At 40.1% G+C, this 23234-nt stretch overlaps 1 protein-coding gene across 1 annotated transcript; it reads left to right on the forward strand.

The window, feature by feature from the left end:
* Positions 1-258: 258 nt before the first annotated feature.
* On the forward strand, positions 259-1621 carry LOC144997871 (protein STRICTOSIDINE SYNTHASE-LIKE 11-like). Its single transcript, XM_078957732.1, has 3 exons — positions 259-543; positions 659-913; positions 1062-1621. Exons 1-3 carry the CDS (start codon positions 287-289, stop codon positions 1540-1542), a joined length of 993 nt encoding a protein of 330 aa, XP_078813858.1. The 5' UTR covers positions 259-286; the 3' UTR covers positions 1543-1621.
* Positions 1622-23234: the final 21613 nt, after the last annotated feature.

Raw genomic sequence — 23234 nt, forward strand, 5'->3', positions numbered from 1 at the left:
GAAAAGAGAAGGATAACGAACTGTTGACTAAGCAATTCCATGCAAGAAAGCGTTCATATATAGTCTCCCAATACAGAAGTCGGCTAGCTTTACACCAAGTTTAAGCAACCATCTTTATCTCCAAAATGGAGAAGCCATGGTCAATTGTGACAAGTTGTTACAGTATGTGTATGTCAGCTAGTTCAGAGCTTAAATTTGTATAAATAGCATGTACATATCAGAAGAACTTAAAGCAAATTGCATTGCAATTGACAAGAAAATAAACGAGTGTTTATAGTTTATATACATGGTAGCAATGAAAACAAGTTGCAGCCTGCTTCTTGTCGATCTGATTGTTTGGTTCTTGCTTCTGGGAAATGTGTTATCCAATGAGTATACTACTTTCAAAAAACTTGTATTGCCACCAAGTGTCACAGGTCCTGAATCTGCTGTCTTTGATCGTGGAGGTGAAGGTCCGTATGTTGCAGTTGCAGATGGTAGAATCCTTAAATGGCAAGGCCCCACTACTGGCTTCCTTGATTTTGCCTTCACTTCACCTAACAGGTTGTGCTACTTTGTTTCCTTATTTTGCCGCAGCTTTCACTTTCAGTTAGCACATATAGCATGAGTAGCTTATAGTAAATATTGTGCATTGATAAATTATGATTTATTCATTCAGGACAAAGAAATTGTGTGATGGGACAAATGATCTGAAATTAGGAGCAATATGTGGGAGACCAGTGGCTCTTAGCTTCAACTATAAAACGAGTGATCTTTATATCACCGATGCTTTTTTTGGTCTCCTTGTTGTGGGATTCAATGGTGGCCTTGCAACTCAACTTTCGGGTGGTTACAAGTACTTTTCTGGTATCGATGTGGAGTCATACACTGGAAACGTTTATATGACTGATGCTAGTTTGACTTATGGCATAAGGTAAATTTTCTGAAAGCAATGTTTATGGACTTTGTTTTCATTTTAACAACCGAAAAAAATGTTTTCTGATTTAACCATTGAGACTTTAATTTTTTCTTTAAGTCGTTACTAATCAATATACTTTTGACATAAATTGCATGTTGTGCAGAGACATGACAAAACCAGGGTTTAAGCCCGACTCAACTGGAAGGCTCTTGAAATACGATCCAAGAACTCAACGGGTAACCGTTTTGTTAACGGGGCTCTCAGGAGTAGGTGGTCCTTCGGTTAGTAGTGATAGAAAATATGTTTTAGTTCCAGAGTACATGAACAATCAAATCCAAAGGCATTGGCTTCAGGGACCCAAAAAAGACACAAATGAGGTATTCCTAACTGATTGTGGGAGCCCAAAAAATATTAAAAGAGCTGCAAATGATGGAGAGTTTTGGGTGGCAGTAGAGAAACAGGTTCAAGAGTCCCCGATGTTGAGTGAACCTCATGGGTTAAGGGTTAATGGGTCTGCAACGGTTCTCCAAACCGTGCCCCTTCCCCAGTTCTTGAACATGGCTCATAATGTGGTTCAGGAGAGCAATGATGCACTATATGTGGGCTCGAGTCACTCGGATTTTGTTGGTGTTTACACGAATTAACTAGAGTCTTGTTTGCTACTTACTACTTCATGAGTGGCAAGAACTCATAGTACTATTTTATATGGTGGTGTGTTATGGATGTGTATGTTTTCAAATAACTAGCAATAGTTACAATTGCTAGATTCATAGAATAAAAATGCATATTTCTTCCAAACGCGTTGAAAATAAATAACCATTATTATTTGGTATGTATAACAAATGGATGGATTCTTCCGAATTAATAAACGTGCAACGATAACTTCAAGAAGTGGTGTCAAATCTAATCTTCCATCGATGAAGTGATTATGCTAAATCAATCCAAATGATATGAACATGAATGTCATGACATACATCTTGCACATGATTTGTTATGCTATTTGATACAATTGTACAAAATATACGTCACCACTATAATTAAGACGGTTAGATTCGAACCTGGGTTAACTGTCACCACTATAATTAAGATTGTTAGATTCGAACCTCGGTTAACCCCATTATGGAGTGTTTCATATCATGTGATCACTATTATGTCGCTTAGTTGGTGGTTCAATTATACATTGTGATGGAAGTTTGATGTTTTCGGATAAACGAGATCTAAACTAGAAAGAGGAAGGAAAGAAATAGTTGTGTTTTAATATTTTCCATGTAGTGGCTTTGACTGTTGGCTTCGAGGTGACTCCATAACATTCACCGGTTGTAATGGTTTATATAGATCTAGTTATCGGTATTTGCTAGATTTCATAGGAAAAACATTATATATAACAACGTAAATTTCCAAAAATAATTTTTCATTTTTAATTCATACTTTTAATCATACAACAATATCAAAACATAATGTATCCAATGTCATCATCACAAAACAATTTCCCAGAATCTCAAAACATAATCTCTATGAGTGTGTACGAATCATGTTGGCGACTTCTCGCGATCCTCGCTAGTACCATAAACAAATAACACAACTGTAAATATAAATGCTTAGTGAGTTCCCCAAAATACCACATACAACACATACGCCACTCGAGGCTACAGTACGATCCTGTGTTCGATGTGTCTCAGCGGGACTCTCCGATCCCATAGCTCGTTGGACCCTCTGGTCCGGTCATAGCTTGTTGGACCCTTCGGTCCGGTCTGTATCGTTGGACCCTCCGGTCCGGTCTATACAATACACAACATACATATATCACAATGCACATAATCTCATACATACACATAGCACACAAGACCCTCCGATCTGCATATAGATACCACTCTAGGTAATGTATAGTGACAAGACTTACCTCGAATGAAGTCGGATAAAATTCTCGTGCTCAACGTCCCGACGTAGCCTCCTCCTATCATTCAAATAACATTCCCGATCAATACTCTCTCATAGTCTCGTCCCTAAGGTTTGGGTAGAAGACCATTCTACCCCTCCCTGAATTCTCTTGAATCAGCCTTGACCAAAACCCTAAGGTCAACTAAAGTCAACAGTCAACTTTGACCCGACTCGTCAAGCACACATGGGTGACTCGGCGAGTCCATACGGGTCCTCTGAATCCTTCTAGCCCCACTTGGCACGTCGAGTCATCCCTTCACTTGACGGGTCACGCCTGGCACGAATCACGGGGAAACCCCGACTCGACTCGTCGAGTCCACTTATGAACTCGGCGAGTTGCTTCCATGCTCACACTCAAATGACCATCTAAGGTCAGATCTGTTTCTCTAACCTATAGATCTGACATTCCCAAGCATGATAATCACGTAAAGGTTCGAACTTTAGGCCCATGCATCACACTATCATCTCTATATGCCAAAATAACCCTTAATATGATAACCTAGGCCCCAAAACTCATAAAGGATTGCATAAAGCTGAAGGATGGGGACACTCTAGACCTGTCAAGGTCCAGATTTGATAATATTCTCACAAGGGGACATCACACACACTAGATTTCTACCAAAAGAGAAGAGAAGAAACCGTAGATACATGAAATCTATTACTCAAATGAAGATGGACATGAATCCTTACCTCTCACAGCAGCTCTGAACGAAATGATGGAAGATTTGAGCACCACAAATCAGCCTAGCTCGAAATCCTTCCTTCCCTATGCTAAAACACACCAAAGAATGATGAATTAGCCCTCCTCTTGCACTACAAGCTTTCTCTCTGCTCTCTAGGGTTTCTCAGGGGTGAAGTGGCTACAAATGAAAGCCATAAAGGCCTTTAAATAGGGCATAGGCCGCGAGATTTAGGGTTTCTTCCTCAAGCACAGACTCGTCGAGTCACCATACTAACTCGCCAAGTCCATTCATTAATCCAGTCAGCAAAACGTGATCCTACTCTACGAGTCTAAGCGCTAACTCGTCGAGTCCTTCTCTCTAACTCAAAATAAATAAACAATATAGAATACCTAGGAATCCGGATGTTACAATTCTCCCCCACTAGAATCAGACTTCGTCCTCGAAGTCTCGCTCAGCAAACAACTCGGGGTGCTGTTTGTGCATTTCCAACTCCGGCTCCTAAGTCAGCTCGGACCCTCTTCGATGCTACCAATGGACCTGAACCAGAGGCACCTCCTTGTTCCTCAGAACCTTGATCTTCCGATCCAGGATTGCGATCGGTTTCTCAGCATAATTTAGGCTCGCATCTACCTGAATATCCTCCAGTGGAACCACCATCGACTCGTCGGCTATACACTTCCTCAACTGAGACATGTGGAAGGTATCATGAATCTGTATAAACTCCGCAGGTAGCTCCAGCCGATACGCTACCCTATCCACCCTCACAGTCACCTTGAACGACCCAATGTACCGGGGCTCCAGCTTGCCCCTCTTCCTGAATCGGATCACTCCTTTCCAAGGAGACACCTTCAGGAGTACGAAGTCTCCTACCTGGAACTCAAGCTCGGATCGTCACCTATCTGCATAACTCTTCTTGTGACTCTAGGCTGTAAACAACCTCTATCTAACCTGTTGTATCTGCTCGGTCGTCTGAAGCATTATCTCAGTGCTGCCCATCATGCGCTTCCCTACCTCTCCCAAGCAAATCGGAGTCTGACACCTCCTCCCATACCACAACTTGAAGGGAGGCATACCAATACTCGAATGGTGGTTGTTGTTATAGGAAAACTCAGACAACGGCAAGTACGTGTCCCAACTGCCTCCGAAGCCCAACACGCATGCCCGAAGCATGTCCTCGAGCGTCTGAATCGTCCTCTCACTCTGCCCGTCCGTCTGTGGGTAGTAAGCGGTACTGAAATGCAGGCGCGTGCCCAACTCCTCGAGGAACTTCTTCCAGAACTTGGAAGAGAAATGTACATCTCGATCTGACACAATCGATATCGGTACACCATATCGCGATACCTCCCTCACATACAGCTCTTCCAGTCTCTCCGTAGAGGAGCCCTCACTAATAGCAAGGAAGTGAGCGCTCTTCGTCAGCTGGTCGACAATTACCCAAATTGCATCTACACCCCTCGCGGTCCATGGAAATTTGGTGATAAAATCCATGGAAATTTGTTCCCACTTCGATTGGGGAACCTCAAGTAGCTGCAACTTTTTGTGCGGACGTTAGTGCTCAGCCTTAACCCTACGACATGCCAAGCACCTCTCAACAAACCATGTAACATCCCTCTTCATACATGGCCACCAATAATCTTTCTTCAGATCCAAATATATCTTAGTGGCCCCAGGATGGATCGAGAACCTCGACCTGTGCGCCTCCTCCATCAGAATGGTACGAGCCCCTCCTGCAAACAACACCCAAATCCGACCCTAAAAGGTCAAAAGCCCTCGTTTATCGGTAACGAACTCAGTTACCTGCCCAATCACCCGCAATCTCTTGTGATTCTTCGGTCTCACGGCCTTTGCATGGGCCTCCCGAATGGTGTCCAACACCGAAGTCATCACCGTCAACCTCATACAAACGTCACGAATTGGGGCACTCTCTGCCCTACAGATCAGAGCATCAGCTACAACATTAGCTTTTCCCGGTGTGATAACCGTCGAATTCTGACCAATTCAAATTCAAATAAATTCAAACCGGCCAACTTGACTAACCCTAGTATACTAGGGTTTACGTTATGTATTTATTTTTCAACTCACTATTTTAATAAGAAATCATCACTTGAAAAGTTTGTATTTTTAGATTTCTTAAACCCTAATCGGGGTAAGTGAGGTAGCAATGCGATAAAATGCTATTACACTTCGGGGGGTGTAAGACTCTTAAACATGGCTAAACGGGGTTTGCGGACCTTGCGTTACAAAGCCAACACTCAAAAAGGTCACAAAACAAATCTCTCCCAAATCTCTCTAAGTATGTGAAATCTCTCCCAAATATCTCAATGTATGTGAAACCTCTCCCAAATCTCTCTCAACTTTTTTTATAGTCATCCGGGTCATCCCGACCCTTAACTTGGTCAAAAATCACTTGAAAACGGAAGTTTATGTGAAAAACAACTTTAAGGAGCCGAACCCTCTTAGGAGCCGAACTCCCCCTGAACCGGCCCCTCCTGAACCGAGCCTCCTCATAGAACCGAGAAGCAGCAGAAGCCAAACCTCACAGAAGCAATAGAAGCTGAACCTCACAGGGAGCCACCGAGACTGAGCCTCGCCTTCTCTTCTGTCCCTTTCTTCGTACCTTCGGTTATTCCTTCCCTTCTCTCGGTTCCTCCTCAATGACCGAACCTTACTCTCGGTTTCCCCCATCAATTTTCGGTTCTAAGGGCTGGGACCGAGCCTCCGGCACAGAATTTTGGAAATTGGCAACTTTTGCCCGGTTTTCAATATTTTTTGCCGTTTTAAGCCCATTTTTCGTGATTTTAACGCGGGATTTTCACCCAAACTTATATTTTGACATATAAGGCCCCATATTTTCATAATCTATGCACATTTTTATGGAAATCTTTAATTAAGAATAAAATCTAGTGTGTGAGATATTTGAGGTGGAGTGTTGACTTTACCTTAGTGTGTAACACAAGCAGCCTCCCATACCCACTCCTTGACCATCCCCAGTCACTATTCCACCATACCTAGTCAATCACTATCCTCTTCCCATCATTTTCTTCCATCCATACACTTGAACAAAGGGTAGAATCATTATCTCTCCCCTCTCATTTCTCTTATTTACCACCAAAGAGCAAACACCTTTCCCTCTCACTTATCTCTCTCTCTAATTCGAGATTCAAGGGCTGATCATCAAGTTTTCTTCCACTTTTGGTAAGTGATATTATCCTCCTTATGATTATTTCACTTCCTTCTACCCAACTCATAGATTACTTACACAAATTCCATCACATTTGTGTTAGATCTTCGAACCTTCAAACAATCTTCTAACTGTTCTTGTTTTGAACAGTTCTTTTCTTCGACATCCATCCATTGAAATCACACAAGATAACTTCATACCCCTATCTTTTCATGTTTTTCTTAGGTTCTAAAGGGGAAAATACAAGTTAAAACACCAAGAACACAACTAAACTCATCCAACAACTTTCATTAGAAAAGTTTAACTCCATTCACGGTCTGTTTTGGGAAACTTAAACATTTTATTTCTCAAAACTGTATTAGGTGAAAATAGTTCAGGTTCATACTGTCACACCCCCAAACCAGAATGGCGGAAACATTCGGGGGTGGATGACTTTACGTAGTACCATGACAATTGAATATCGTAAAGAACGTACACAACCATCATATATATAATAAAAATCATACATTGTTGCGTTATACATATTTCCAAAAGAATATTACAATATGATGATATAAATGTTTAACGATAAACGTTCTTACCATTCCTTCTCCCAAAAGTTGATGGTTACCTGTATTACTGGTTCCCTGAGAAATACAAGTGGTTTTGAAAAAGTGTCAACAATTAAGTTGGTGAGTTCATGAGTGTTTTGAGTTGAAAAGTATATCCTTTTTGGCAACAAATCGGTAAATGAGGTTTTCAGAAAATCCAATATTTTCTATAAATGATTCGAAGAGTTTCCGGAGTTGGAATGCGTTAGTATTTTTCGTACTTGAATGATAAAGATAACTTTGTATGAAAAAGAATGTAGAAAACTGTAATTCATATATGAATCTCGTAAATCAAACTTGTTTTTATACTTTTTATGTGAGTTTTATAACCATACTATTGACACTGAATGCCTGTAACAACATTCTTCAGGTGTTGTAGTGTTATGACATTTGTCACCCCAGACCTGCCGGTCTAACTATAGCTAATAGTTTAGGTGCGGGATTGTCAATCCCGTATAGATCTATACACAAGTATCACGCTCTCCCTCCAAGAGATTATGGTATATAATACAGGACTTGAAATGCATACATAAGTGTACATTGAAGTTTGAATACCTCACATTGCTTAGTATAAATAGATTTACAATAAGAATGACTTTACTTCTTTTGAAAGTGTTTCGTTTTTCAAGATGTATATGTAAAATGTACGATTGACTAATTTACTATACCCATTATAGTGTTTCAGAAAGTATATTCCATTTGGTGAAAATAACTTGGTGATATAATAGCTCTTTATACATAAAGATATTTGTATCGATATTCTAAGATAGACATTACATTTATGTTTATAAAATGATACTTTAACGTGTAATGTACTTGTATTCCCCCCCCCCCTAAAACATCAAAAGAATTGAAAAGTAGGGGTATGAACTCACTCGTTTGGTTCGAAGAGAGATAGGCTAAAGTTGAGCAGAACTTTGATCCTGGAAAGTTGCGTCTTCGGGGATCTCGGTAGCGTAGATCTTTCGTCGGGGGCTTGGGTACGGAAACCGAGGTGTCGGGATGGTCTCTGGAGCTCTAGGGTGTGTAAAAGTGAGAGAGGATCTGAGAATTGTGTGCAAAAACCCGAAGCTCAACCTCTCTATTTATAGGCTGGAGGATCCTCGTATGCGGGGCCTACTACCGGAGTACGCTGGGCGTACTCGGTACGCGGGGCGTAAAAATGCGTCACGGCTTACGACTCAGGTCTAGCTAGCATAGAGCACTCGAGCCGATGGGACTTGACACTGGGTCTAGTACGCGGGGCGTACTCTGGGATTACGCGGGGCGTAATCCAGTCCTCCATCTTCTAAATTCCGTAACTTTCGCATACGGGCTCCGTTTTTCACGTTCTTTATATCCACGCGTAGGTGAGATTATGCTCTACAGCTTTCATTTAGACTTTGTCGGCTAGTTTTGACTTTATTTTTAATGATATATTGTTAATAGGCCGGGACTACTAAAGTCCGTTAAAAATTCATACTTTCTTTATTCGACGTTGGTTTTTGTTTGTCTTTTTATCATTTTATTACTATTGTGGAGATCTTCAACTTCCGTTTAGGTGGTAATAGCTAAATAACACTCAATCTTCAATTCGAGTTTTTAGCCCTCTACTACTGTTACAAAACTCAGGAAATTCGTAACTTTTTCATACGAGGTCCAATTTGGGCGATCTTTTTATGTATGTTTACAGTCTAACGAACTCTACATCTTTTGTTTAGATACTTAAGGCTAAAGTGCATTTTATTGAAATTTCACTTTTTACGTTAAATAGCGTTTTAACGGTGTGTCGTAAATATACGAGTGGTTATAATTTCTTCGATATAACCCGGTTTTGAATGTTCTTTATGTTTTTGAAAACCTTGGCACGATATCTAACATTTGATGTATCCCAACTCAGATCTTTGAACACTTTATTTTTGAGGTTAATTTAATTGACTCCAAATAATTTTTGTTGTATTTGACTTTTGAGCGTTACACTGCTTTTGGAAAATATCGGGTTGTCACATCATCCCCCCGTTAGGGGAATTTCATCCCGAAATTTAATCTAAGATAGAGTTTACTTGTTAAGGAAAAAGGTGCGGATACTTTTGTATTATCTGATCCTCGCGTTCCCAGGTGTATTCAGGTCCTCGCTTGGCGTTCCAGCGGACCTTTACAATAGGTATGCGACTTTGTTTAGTCCTTTTTATTTCCCGGTCCGTGATCTCTACTGGTTCTTCCACGAATTGGAGATTATCATTTATTGCAATTTCGTCTAGTGGGATGACAAAGGTCTCATAGGACAAGCACTTCTTTAGGTTTGATATGTGAAAGGTAGGGTGTACGTTGTGGAGCTCCTGAGGTAATCGAAGTTTGTACGCCACTGGACCGATCCTGGCAAGGATCTTGAATGGTCCGATGTATCTTGGGTTTAGTTTCCCACGCTTTCCAAAGTGTATTAACCCCTTCCAGGGCGAGACTTTTAGTAGGACTCGATCTCCAACCTGGAATTCCAAGGGTTTTCGAGTTTTATCCGCGTAACTCTTTTGTCTGTCCCTTGACGCCTTCTGGCGTTCCCGGATCTGAACAATTTTCTCCGTAGTTTCCCTTATGATTTCTGGTCCAATGAGTGTGTGGTCTGTTGCTTGTCCTCTTGCTAGTTGTGTGTCCCCCACTTCGGCCCAGCACACAGGTGATCTGCATTTACGGCCGTAGAGGGCTTCGAATGGGGCAGCCTTGATACTAGTGTGGTAGCTATTGTTGTACGAGAACTCGACCAAGGGAAGATGGGTGTCCCACGCTTTTCCAAAACCAATTACGCAAGATCTCAACATATCTTCTAGGGTTTGTATGGTTCTCTCACTCTGGCCGTCAGTTTGTGGGTGATAAGCGGTACTCATGTCTAGTCTTGTTCCTAGAGCATTTTGTAGTGACTGCCAGAACCTTGAGGTGAATCTACTATCTTGATCTGAGATAATGGATATGGGTACACCATGTAGTCGTACAATTTCTCTGAGGTACGTCCTAGTTAGCTTCTCCAATTTATCTGTCTCCTTGATCGGTAGGAAGTGCGCTGATTTAGTTAACCTGTCGACGATCACCCAGATGGTGTCGAGTCCGCTTGCCGTCCTGGGTAGTTTGGTTACGAAATCCATGGTTATACGTTCCCACTTCTATTCGGGTATTTCCGGTTGTTGCAACAATCCTGAGGGCTTTTGGTATTCTACCTTGACCTTAGCGCACGTCAGACATTTACTTACGTAGGTAGCAATTTCGGCTTTCATGTTCGACCACCAGTACAACTTATTTAGGTCGAGATACATTTTATCGGAGCTGGGGTGTATGGAGTATCGTGTCTTATGGGCTTCGTTCATGACGAATTCTCTAAATCCTCCAAACTTTGGTGTCCAAATCCTATCAATGAAGTAATGAACTCCATCATTCATGACTTCAAGCTTCTTATCCATTCCCCTTAAGGCTTCCCCTGCCACATTCTCAGATGTTAAGGCTTCTATTTGAGCTTCTTTGATTTTTGTTGACAGGTGTGAATGGATGTCATGGTGAAAGACTTCACTCTGCGGCCCGAGTATTCCTTCCGACTGAGTGCGTCGGCCACAACGTTAGCCTTTCCGGGATGATATCGAATCTCGCATTCATAATCATTTAGCAGTTCTACCCACCGTCTTTGTCTCATGTTGAGTTCTTTCTGGTTGAGGATATGTTGGAGGCTTTTATGGTCAGTGAAGATCGTACATTTCGTGCCGTAGAGGTAGTGTCTCCATATCTTTAGAGTGAAGACGACTGCTCCTAGCTCAAGATCATGCATTGTGTAGTTCACTTCGTGCGTCTTTAGTTGCCTTGAGGCATAGGAGATGACCTTCCTTCATTGCATCAGGACACACCCGAGTCCTTGGTTTGATGCATCGCAATAGACCACGAAGTCCTCCGTTCCTTCTGGCAAGGTTAGGATGGGCGCACTACATAATGCTCGTTTTAGCGTTTAAAATGCGGCGTCCTGTTTTTCTCCCCAGTCAAAGGTCACATTCTTCTAAGTTAGTGTGGCGAGTGGCTTGGCAATCTTGGAGAAATTTTGTATGAACCTTCGGTAATACCCGGCGAGTCCCAAAAATTTCCGGACCTCTGTAGGGGTTCTTGGAATTGTCCAACTCTCTATTGCCTTGATCTTCGAGGGATCCACATGTATTCCCTCCTTGCTTACTACGTGTCCTAGGAAATCCACCTCCTGAATCCAAAATTCGCACTTTGAAAATTTTGCGTACAACTTCTCTGTCCTCAGTGTTTCCAAAACCTGGCGGATATGTTGGCTGTGTTCTTCCTGGCTTCTAGAATAGATGAGTATATCATCTATGAACACGATCACGAATTTGTCTAGGAAGGGATGACATACTCGGTTCATCAAGTCCATGAACACCGCTGGAGCGTTTGTCAATCCGAAGGGCATTACTACAAACTCGTAGTGACCATAGTGTGTTCGGAAAGCCGTTTTGGGGATGTCTCCTTCCAGTACTCGTAATTGGTGATAACCAGATCTTAGGTCGATCTTTGAGAAGTAGCTCGCTCCTTGTAGTTGGTCAAACAGATCGTCTATGCGTGGAAGGGGATATCGGTTCTTGATTGTGAGTTTGTTCAGCTCCCGGTAATCGATGCACATGCGAAAAGATCCATCCTTCTTTTTCACGAATAGGACCGGTGCTCTCCATGGTGAGAAACTCGGTCTGATGAAGCCCTTGCTTAGCAGCTCGTTTAATTGACTGGACAGTTCCTGCATCTCGGCTGGGGCTAAACGGTAAGGCGACTTTGCTACTGGAGTAGCCCCGGGGATTAAGTCGATTCTGAACTCGACTTGGCGTTTTGGTGGAATTCCTGGAAGATCTTCTGGGAAAATGGCTGGGAAGTTGCAGACTTCCAGAATGTCTTTAATGTTCTTTGGTTCTTGTTTCTGGCCTACTACGTGGGCTAGAAAGGCATGGTATTCCTTGTGAAGATATTTTCGTGCTTTAACACAAGAGATGATTTGCAAATTTGAACTAGGTTTGTCTCCATATATGATAAGATTTTCACCGTTGGGTAGATTGAGACGAACGACCTTTTCATGGAAAAGAATATCGGCATGGTGAAGACTCAACCAGTCCATACCGATGATTACATCAAAACTTCTTATCGAAATGGGCATAAGGTCGATTTGAAATAAATGTTCGTTTAAATTTAATGTGCACCCTACGTACATATCACTTGTGCTTTCTGTTTTTCCATTAGCCATTTCTAAAGTGAATATTTTATTAAGTGGTTGGGGTCTTTGGTTAAGTAGGTGTTTGAATTTAGGACTCACAAAACTTCTCTCCGCACCGCAATCAAAGAGTATGCATGCATAAATGTTGTCGAGGAGAAACGTACCTGTAACCACTGTTGGATCAGTTATTGCTTCATTTTAACCTATCGTCAGCACTCTCCTAATACCGCCAACATTCCTTATCCTGGGGCAGTCCCTCTTGAAATGCCCAGTTTCTCGACACCCATAACATGCTTGGCTTATCCCAGTACCAGGAACTTGAGTGACTGGTCGCGCTGGCGCTTTACAGAAACGGGCAGTGTGCCCTTTCCTGTCGCAGTTCTTACAGTGCATCTCGCGGCAACTACCGTGGTGATGGTAGTTGCATTTGCTGCACTTGGGCAGGTTCTTGCATATTGTTTTATTGGCGTCGGGGTAGTAGGAGTTGTGGCGGAAGCAGTAGCAGCATGAACCGCTACCATTTGTTTCTTTGAAGGTTCTTGCGAGGTTTGCCCCTTTCTCTTGTTCCAGAATTTCTTCTTTCTATTGTTGTTGGCATTGTTATCGTTGTTGTTGTTCCCTTTGGTTGGTTCAACTATGATAGTCGTGACTCCTTGGCAGATGCCATGATCCACGAGAGATTGCGCCAGTTCCTTGGCGCTGTCGAAGGTCATGGGCTTGGAAGCTAACACACTTCCTCGAAGTTGGGGTGATAGTCCCCATATTTACCTCCCCACTTTTTGGCTTTCCAGAATCAACATCCCTGGACAAAGTGTTATCAAATCACTGAACCTTTTGGTGTAGCCTGCGATGTCCGAGCCTACCATCGAAAGGCCCCACAGTTCCTGTTCAAGCTTCTGAATCTCGCCTCTTGGGCAGTATTCTCGTAGAAGCATCCATAGTTGGAGGGGGTGGTGGAGGTGGTGTTGGAGTTGAGTTTCTGCGTGTTGATCTACGAGGAGGCATGTTCTGGTAGAGAAAATAAGAACAAATACTATAAGTTTCTAATGTTTTGATAATCGTGTATTTGAGGGTTAGTCGTATCTTGTAATTTGTTTTGACTTTTGTTTTTGGTCTCAAAATAGGTACAACAATTTAATTAATTCCCTAAGTTTCGAGAGGTATATAAAGAAGTACTTCATATTTATATATATGTCACACCTCAGGTGTGTTACATTATAATTCTAGTTTTAGGAAAATTTGACCTATCTAGAGGTCTTCGTTTACAGATACAAAAGAAAATAAGGGAAAAACTTTATCCGAGGTCCTAGTCTATATCAAAATTGTTGGAGCTGAGCAAGTTCTACTTGTGGGGTGTTATACGTTTGGAGTTAGATTCGGCATCTGACCGCTTGACTCCCATCAGGCACCTTTCAAGATCTGCTTGTTGTTCCTTCATTTCTCTTATTTCTGCTAGTGCGTTCACCATTTGATTCTGAAACGTCCCCGTGTAGATTTGGGTATTTTTGTGTAGTCCTTCCAGATGACGGATGTCTGCGGCGTTACCCTGAGTAACAGCATTGATCTCGCGAACTCTGGCTGCTTGCTGGTCCGCATGGTAGTTCTGGGTAGCGATAGTCCCCACAATAACAGGAAGTGCTCGATCAGCTGAGCCTCCCCCACTGACATTGTAAAAATCTCAACACATGCCGAAAGGAGGGCGTACACCTAGTTGGCGGCTCCAATTGTAGAGATGGCTTCCCCAAATGGGGATGGGTCCTGGGTAATATGGTCTGACTTCGGGAGGATAAGGAGCAGAAGGGTCGATCACTTCTGGTTCGGAGCCTGTCCCACTAGAAATTTCCACGATCTCCTCGTCGACTTCGAATTCTTCTCCGACTTCGACTTCGAGTTCTTCTTCGACTTCCTCCTCGAACTCTTCTTCGATTTCCTCTGGGTGTTCCTCCGGGTCTTCTTCTATCCAGCCGCCGTTACCTTGGTTTAGGTAGTAGGGGTCTCCCGGTGAAGGAAATCCGGCCATTTGTCTGTACTGGGATAGAGGTATGAGATTTTTATAAGAAAACAAATTTCTATTTGACGACATCCTACGTTTAACTATATCTTGCGGAGTGCAAGTTTTTCATTATACTATTATTTATAACAATAGTCCTTTAGTATTCCAAATTAGCAAATCTAGAATAATTTTTTAAGTTTTTGGCTTGTTGACTACTACGACCATTCCTCGACGTACATTGGTCAAATCCAGGATAAATATAGTTGATCAGGCTATATTTATTCTTATTTTGATTACACACCCCAAGGCCCAATCGTGGTATCGCAACTTGCCTTAATACATTTTAGAAAACTTGTCATGATACGAGACTGATACATGCGGGTAAAAATGTATATATTTAAAAGAAAATATATTTTTATGAAAATGATTTGTCAGAGGGTTTTTGGTTCCCGTTGTATTTATAGTTTGTATACCTTATTTGGTTCGATATACTTAGTTCACTATAAACAATGCTCTGATACCAATCTGTCACACCCCCAAACCAGAATGGCGGAAACATTCGGGGATGGATGACTTCACGTAGTACCATGACAATTGAATATCGTAAAGAACGTACAAAACCATCATATATATAATAAAAAAGGTACATTGTTGCGTTATACATATTTCCAAAAGAATATTACAGTATGATGATATAAATGTTTAACGATAAACGTTCTTAGCGTTCCTTCTCCCAAAAGTTGATGGTTACCTGTATTACCGGTTCCCTGAGAAATACAAGTGGTTTTGAAAAAGTGTCAACAATTAAGTTGGTGAGTTATTGAGTGTTTTGAGTTGAAAAGTATATCCTTTTTGGTAGCAAATCGGTAAATGAGGTTTTCAGAAAATCCAATATTTTCTATAAATGATTCGAAGAGTTTCCGGAGTTGGAATGCGTTAGTATTTTTCGTACTTGAATGATAAAGATAACTTTGTATGAAAAATAATGTAGAAAACTGTAATGCATATATGAATCTCGTAAATCAAACTTGTTTTTATACTTTTTATGTGAGTTTTATAACCATACTATTGACACTGAATGCCTGTAACAACATTCTTCAGGTGTGTAGTGTTATGACATTTGTCACCCCAGACCTGCCGGCCTAACTATAGCTAATAGTTTAGATGTGGGATTGTCAATCCCGTATAGATCTATACACAAGTATCACGCTCTCCCTCCAAGAGATTATGGTATATAATACAGGACTTGAAATGCATACATAAGTATACGTTGAAGTTTGAATACCTCACATTGCTTAGTATAAATAGATTTACAATAAGAATGACTTTACTTCTTTTGAAAGTGTTTCGTTTTTCAAGATGTATATGTAAAATGTACGATTGACTCATTTACTATACCCATTATAGTTTTTCAGAAAGTATGTTCCATTTGGTGAAAATAACTTGGTGATATAATAGCTCTTTATACATAAAGATGTTTGTATCGATATTCTAAGATAGACATTACATTTATGTTTATAAAATGATACTTTAATGTGTAATGTACTTGTATTCCCCCCCCCCCCTAAAACATGAAAAGAATTGAAAATTAGGGGTATGAACTCACTCGTTTGGTTCGAAGAGAGGGAGGCTAAAGTTGAGCAGAACTTTGATCGTGGAAAGCTGCGTCTTCGGGGATCTCGGTAGCGTAGATCTTTCGTCGGGGGCTTGGGTACGGAAACCGAGGTGTCAAGATGGTCTCTGGAGCTCTAGGGTGTGTAAAAGTGAGAGAGGATCTGAGAATTGTGTGCAAAAACCCGAAGCTCAACCTCTCTATTTATAGGCTGGAGGATCCTCGTACGCGGGGCGTACTACCGGAGTACGCTGGACGTACTCGGTACGCGGGGCGTACTTTGGTTATGCGGGGCGTAAAAATGCGTCACGGCTTACGACTCAAGTCTAGCTAGCATAGAGCACTCGAGCCGATGGGACTTGACACTGGGTCTAGTACGCGGGGCGTACTCTGGGATTACGCGGGGCGTAATCCAGTCTTCCATCTTCTAAATTCCGTAACTTTCGCATACGGGCTCCGTTTTTCGCGTTCTTTATATCCACGCGTAGGTGAGATTATGCTCTACAACTTTCATTTAGACTCCGTCGGCTAGTTTTGAATTTATTTTTAATGATATATTGTTAATAGGCGGGACTACTAAAGTCCATTAAAAATTCATAGTTTCTTTATTCGACGTCGGTTTTTGTTTGTCTTTTTATCATTTTATTACTATTGTGGAGATCTTCAACTTCCGTTTAGGTGGTGATAGCTAAATAACACTCAATCTTCAATTCGAGTTTTTAGCCCTCTACTACTGTTACAAAACTTAGGAAATTCGTAACTTCTTCATACGAGGTCCAATTTGGGTGATCTTTTTATGTATGTTTACAGTCTAACGAACTCTACATCTTTTGTTTAGATACTTAAGCTAAAATGCATTTTATTGAAATTTCACTTTTTATGTTAAATAGCGTTTTAACGGCATGTCGTAGATATACTAGTGGTTATAATTTCTTTGATATAACCCGGTTTTGAATGTTCTTTATGTTTTTGGAAACCTTGGCACGATATCTAACATTTGATGTATCCCAACTCAGATCTTTGAACACTTTATTTTTTAGGTTAATTTAATTGACTCCAAATAATTTTTGTTGTATTTGACTTTTGAGCGTTACACTGCTTTTGGAAAATATCGGGTTGTCACAAATTCCTTTAAAATGACCACTTGCACATATCCATACAATTTTTCTACAATTTATGGTGATTTTTACAAAACTACCTATCATTGTAGCTACGAATTCAGACCGGTCTGTGAATATGGACATTTTCACACAAGTTAGAGACATCTAAAAATCATAATAAAATTAATGAACAAACTAGACACATTTTCTAAACTCTCAGAGTTTGTAGATTTAGTTTTCGACATCGTATGAGTTTTCTGTGATTTTCCCGAGATAGTGCAGAAATGTTGAAAATAAGCTAACAGTTTACAAATTTCATCACACTTTGCAACATGTTGAGAAAAGTGTTAATCTTTGATGATTTCATTATTTAACTGTATTTTCCGTGTGGTAAAATTTATATAATATAAAATACTCACTGATTGTAAGAGTTCTTCGTCATTACAAATAATACAAGATAAGGCATGATAAACATAATTATGTTTTTGCTATACATTCGACTCACATAAAACAGAGTACATATACATTACAAACAGTTGTGTTAAACTATAGTAGGTATAGTTTATGTTTCAATTATATTTCAAACTCATTACCAACGTTTTTCAGTTCATATAAATGGGGTGCGAATACAAAGTACTGAGTTTATACAAAAAGGGGTTTTCAATTCAATTCACGTAAATCTGTTATTGAATAAATCTGTGAGACATTCGCTTCGCGTTACCTCCAAGGTAACAAAGTCAAAAGTCCTGTAAATTTTAACCAGAGTCTCTTGTAGGGAGAACGTGATAGTTGTGTATAGATCTATATTGGGTCTGACAAACCCACACCTAAGCTGCATGCAAAAGATAGATCGGCAGGTCTGGGGTAACATAATAACTCACATGTGGTACTAACAAACATAATATTTATGGGTTTTTACTACTAAATATAACGAGTTTATGTCGATTTAAACTTGCATGAATTTCTTTAAGTATGACAAAACACTTGTACATTTCGTTCTTGACTTCTAAGACTACAATGCATTACATAAGGAAAATATTGGATTTTTCTTGAACAAACATCACTTTTATGAGAAAGAGATTTTAGCATCACCTTCAAAAGCTTGTGAACTCACCAACTTAAATGTTGACACTTTTTCAAAACTACTTGTATTCTCAAAAATCAATAAACAGGTAACCAAATGCTTTTGAGGAAGGGACGTGTAACATACACGATTTAAAATCGTGTTTCGTAATAAATAAAATTGTGAAATACTATGTGAAATTAAGTGTTGAGTTCTAACAGATGATTTTTACTAGAAATGAAGTAAAACTATGTTTAGAATCACTCAGAAAATATTGGAAGTCTTATGAAATTCCAATTAAAAGCCAAATACTGAAATTTAGCAAAAATATAAAATTTTAAATAAGTAAAATTTTATTATTTGATGTTGTATAAAATCTCGTTAGAAACATGTAGGCGAAAACCTCGTCGAAATCCGAGTTATAACGAAGAAGTTATGACCAACCGAAGATCCGCGACAAAACCGGCACGGCGCCGAATGACGTAAAAGTGAGTTTTTGATAAACTACTTTTTTTAAACTTAGTAATCTAATTGAAAGTTGTAGTATTCATTAAACCGAGAAATTCGATAAAAAGAACGCCAAAATCTGACTTCGTATGAGGAAGTTATGATATTTCGAAGTTTCAACTTAGCAGTAGACAGCTAAAAACTCGAATTTTAGATCGAGCGATATTTGACCAATACATCCTAAACGAGAATCGAAGGTCTCATCATTTGTAGTACAACGGTAAAAAGGCTGACGAAAATGGATGTAGGATGAAGAAGTTATGAATTTTTAACGAATTTTCCTGTCCAGGTCTGTTAAAAATGATAACATTAAAAATCAACTAAAAATTTGGTGATGAAGTCTAAACAAACATTGTAGATTATAATTTTAGCTACGCGTGCATATAAAGAACATAAAAAACGGAGCTCGTATGCGAAAGTTATGGATTTTAGAAGTTCGGGGCCCGAAAACCAAGAATTTTCGCATGAATAGTGTTAGGCCACGTCACCTCGCACGAAGCAGCAGCGTATCTGAGACGTGGCGTAGCCTAAGAAGTGACGCATGTCCCAATACGATGCAGCCGCATAACACACACAATCCCCTTACGCGCCCTTCGCATCGAAGCCATGTCCGAGCCTCGCAGCGGCCTCGTGGCCTTCGCTTCTCCTGTCGCGTGCCCTTCGCAGCTGCTGCCACCGAGCTGCTTCGCATCTGCTTCGTCACCCCCCCCCTCTGGACCAAGCCTCGCAGGTGCGATTTGCACACTTCCCACCCACTTGGTCCGAACCCTCTCACCCTATATAAAGCGAGGCTGCAAGCCTTCCCGGGTAACTTTGAAAAATTGACACTTTTTCACCCTAATTTCATATATTCACTATTTTGACTTTCCTCGAAGCCCCAGTATCAATTTTAGCACCCGAAACACATCTCGAGACCCCCGAGAAGCCCGAAAATTTTATCTTTGCGGTTTTGAAGCCCTACCTTCGCATAGCCCAGTTTTCAATTAAGCTCTCAGTTTTAAACATAGAAAGTCATATTTAAATCCGAAGTGTTGTCCAAATTACTATTTTAACCCCCGTTTAACTTAAGGTGAGTTCAATATATAGGAACAATTGTATGTTATGTGTTATATGTGCTATGTGCTTTTTATTGTTATTATTCTGAGTTAATTTCCCATGTTATTTTATTCGCTATGTTTATAGCAATTGTAATACCTTTGACCATGTGATCAGTGAAAGGACTTAGATTCACATTGGTACTGGTACGTAACCTCTGGCCATGTAGAGCATGTCTCCATAAGAGAACGGCTTCTATTCTATGGCATTGGCAAATGGTTAGACAGGACTATAACTCTGAAATCTAACAAGATGTTAATCAGAAATTGTATGTCTTCTATGCCATTTGGACCAAAGTTTTATTGATGTATATCAAGCATTGAAAATTATATCTTTGAATAAAGTCTTTGATTGATTTGAACGCTTGTCATATGATTTCACATACATCTTGTTGTTCCTCTTTGCTTTTTCCACATTGAAGTATATATATGGCATAACGTTATATTGTATCTATTATTGAACTCACTAAGCGTTACCGCTTACCCTATCAATGTTTAACAATTGCAGGTGATAAGTAACTAGTATGTTCACATATTGTTGAAAGATTTAGAATAGTTTGTAATAGTACTTTTGTACTTCAGTTTATGTTTGTATAAATTACAATATCCTGGGTAGTTATGTAATATATATATATATATATATATATATATATATATATATATATATATATATATAACACTTTGTAATAGAGTATTTGTATCCAATAGTTTGCAATCCCTTTATCAATGTAAATTATTGCTTTTATGAATCTGCAAGTAGCATGTTTTGGAATAATGATATTGTGAAGTATGAAAGTTTGGGTCTTTTAAAAATACGAAAGTTGGGTTCTTTCAACCATGGTATCAGAGCAGTAGTTTAAGCGAACTAAATTTTACGGATTGGTATTTAGACTTAAACTATAGGAAGTTCAATATATGAACTTAATCATTGTAAGTATAGGGATACAAACCATAGGAAATATATAAGTAAAAGTATTAGGTAATAGTAAACCCTAATATTCCAAAATACTATCTTACTCCGTATTTCAGATCGATGGTTGAACAAGTAAGTAACCATACCCCTGAGGTTGGTGGAGATCCTCAACTCGAGGAAGTCAATACTCCAGTATCTCCTCGTGAGGAGCGACTCTTAGCTAAACTTACCGGTGTTATTCGAAAGACTCTCGAAGAACACAAAAAGAATGATGATAAAGGAAAAGAGAAAGTCACTGGAGAATCTTCTAGCGGAAAGGTGAAGCGTCCCTTGTTCAAAGATTTCAAGAGTAGTGGTGCTACAGAGTTTTCTGGTGTCCTTAATCCTATAATTGTTCTAACTTGGATTCAGAACACCGAGAAAGTATTTCGTGTCTCTCATGTGGATGCAAAAGACAAGGCTATCTATGCTTCTTCAATGCTCATTGGAGAAGCCTTAGTTTGGCGGGTAGCAACATATGAAGCTCTCGATGGATGTGACCAGGAGAACTTATCCTGGGAGTTGTTCAAGACTCGTGTGCTAGAGAAGTATTCTCCTCTAGATATGAGGAGAAGATTGGAGAAGGAATTCCTCAAGCTTAAACAAGGAGGAATGACTGTGAATGAGTATGAAACTCGGTTTAATCAAAGAGCAAGGTTTGCTACGAAGTATATTCCAACTGAAGACGAGAAAAATCAGTTATTCATGGAGGGACTATGACACGAAATGCATGATTTCTTTGTCAATCGGGATGTTCTATCATTCGATAAAGTCGTTGAGTATACTCGAAGACGTAAGCATGACTTAGAAATACGTGGTGCCACTCTTACTGTTCCAATGCATCCACGTACTGAAAGAACTACTCCTGTTTCCACTATTCCCCCAGCTCAATCTATTCGAACTGATCCTAGCAAGCAAGCACAATCTCAGAGTGCTTTTCGTGGCTGCGGTATGTCATAATCTTTTTCTATTCAATTGCCTTCATGTCGCGTTTTGTGGAAGGATGTGTCTTGTTATGTATGTGGTATTACTGGCCACAAGAAGTGTTTTTGCCCTACTCTTACCACCCAAGTGACGGGAACTCAAGCTTCTGTTCAGCAACCGGCGAGAAGTCAAGTCGTTGTCCAACAACCGAAGAGTACTCCAGCTAAAAAGGAGGAGGTTCCAAAAGCTAAAGGTCATGCATTCCAGATTACTGCAGAGGAAGCACGTGAGGACCCGAATGCCGTGACGGGTACATTTCTTGCCAACTCTAGACCTTCTCATATCTTATTTGATTCTGGTGCCTCGGATTCTTTCGTATCTTACGAATTTGCGCATTCTTTTCAAATTGTTTTCTATGCACTTGCGCAACCATTTCATGTAGATACTACAGGAAGTATATCATTACTTGCTGATAAAATCTATAGGGATTGTGTCATAGAAATTGAAGCCTATAATTTTCTTGCTAACCTAATCCCTATCTCCTTACCTAATTTCGATATTATTCTCACATGGATTGGTTGTCAAAGAACCATGCAGAACTCTTGTGTTACGAAAAGATGGTACGCATTCCTTTTGAAGGGTAAGATCCTATACATGTCTATGGTAAACAAACGATCTTAAATATAATCTCTTTCCTCAAAGCTCGTAAATTAATATCGAAAGGTTGTCCTATCTATCTGGCCTATACAGTTGACATCTCAAGAAAGGAGAATAAAACTGTAAATGATATTTCCATTGTTAACGAATATCCTGATGTTTTCCCCGCTGATCTGCCTGGACTTCCTCCGGACAGACAAGTAGAATTCCGAATTAACATTGTACCTGGTGTTGCCCCAATTGCAAAGACTCCTTATTGTCTTGCGCAAGCCGAGATGAAAGAAATGATGATCCAACTGTAGGAATTACTTGATAAAGGCTTTATTCGACCGAGTACCCCTCTCTGGGGTGCTCCAGTATTGTTTGTCAAAAAGAAGGATGGATAATGCGAATGTGCATTGATTATCTTGAGCTGAATAAAGTGACCATCAAGAACAAGTACCCGCTACCTCGCATCGATGATTTATTCGATCAACTTCAGGGTGTTAGCTATTTCTGAAATATTGATTTGAGATATGGCTATCATCAGTTGAAAGTACAAGAGCAAGATGTACCGGAGACTGCTTTCCATACTCGTTATGGGAATTTTGAATTCCTTGTCATGCCATTCGGTTTGACAAAGGCTCCTGCCGTATTCATGGATATGATGAATCGAGTATGCCGCCCAATGCTCAATAAGTCTGTCATCGTATTCATTGACGATATTCTAATCTATTCCAAGTCTGAAGCCGATCATGTCGTTCATATTTGTGAAATCTTAGAACTTCTTCAAAAGGAGAAACTTTATGCTAAATTCTCGAAATGTGAATTTTGGCTTCGTCAAGTTCAAT

The sequence above is a fragment of the Lactuca saligna genome, chromosome 5 (assembly GCF_052625555.1).
Source record: "Lactuca saligna cultivar CGN05327 chromosome 5, ASM5262555v1, whole genome shotgun sequence".
Taxonomy (NCBI): Eukaryota; Viridiplantae; Streptophyta; class Magnoliopsida; order Asterales; family Asteraceae; genus Lactuca; species Lactuca saligna.

What these genes read in the sequence shown, in the direction of transcription:
- LOC144997871 (XM_078957732.1), top strand. Translation starts at nt 287, where the DNA reads ATGGTAGCAATGAAAACAAGTTGCAGCCTGCTTCTTGTCGATCTGATT. An exon ending in GCCTTCACTTCACCTAACAG is followed by an intron (nt 544 to 658) that starts GTTGTGCTACTT and finishes TTATTCATTCAG; the next exon opens with GACAAAGAAATTGTGTGATG. An exon ending in AGTTTGACTTATGGCATAAG is followed by an intron (nt 914 to 1,061) that starts GTAAATTTTCTG and finishes CATGTTGTGCAG; the next exon opens with AGACATGACAAAACCAGGGT.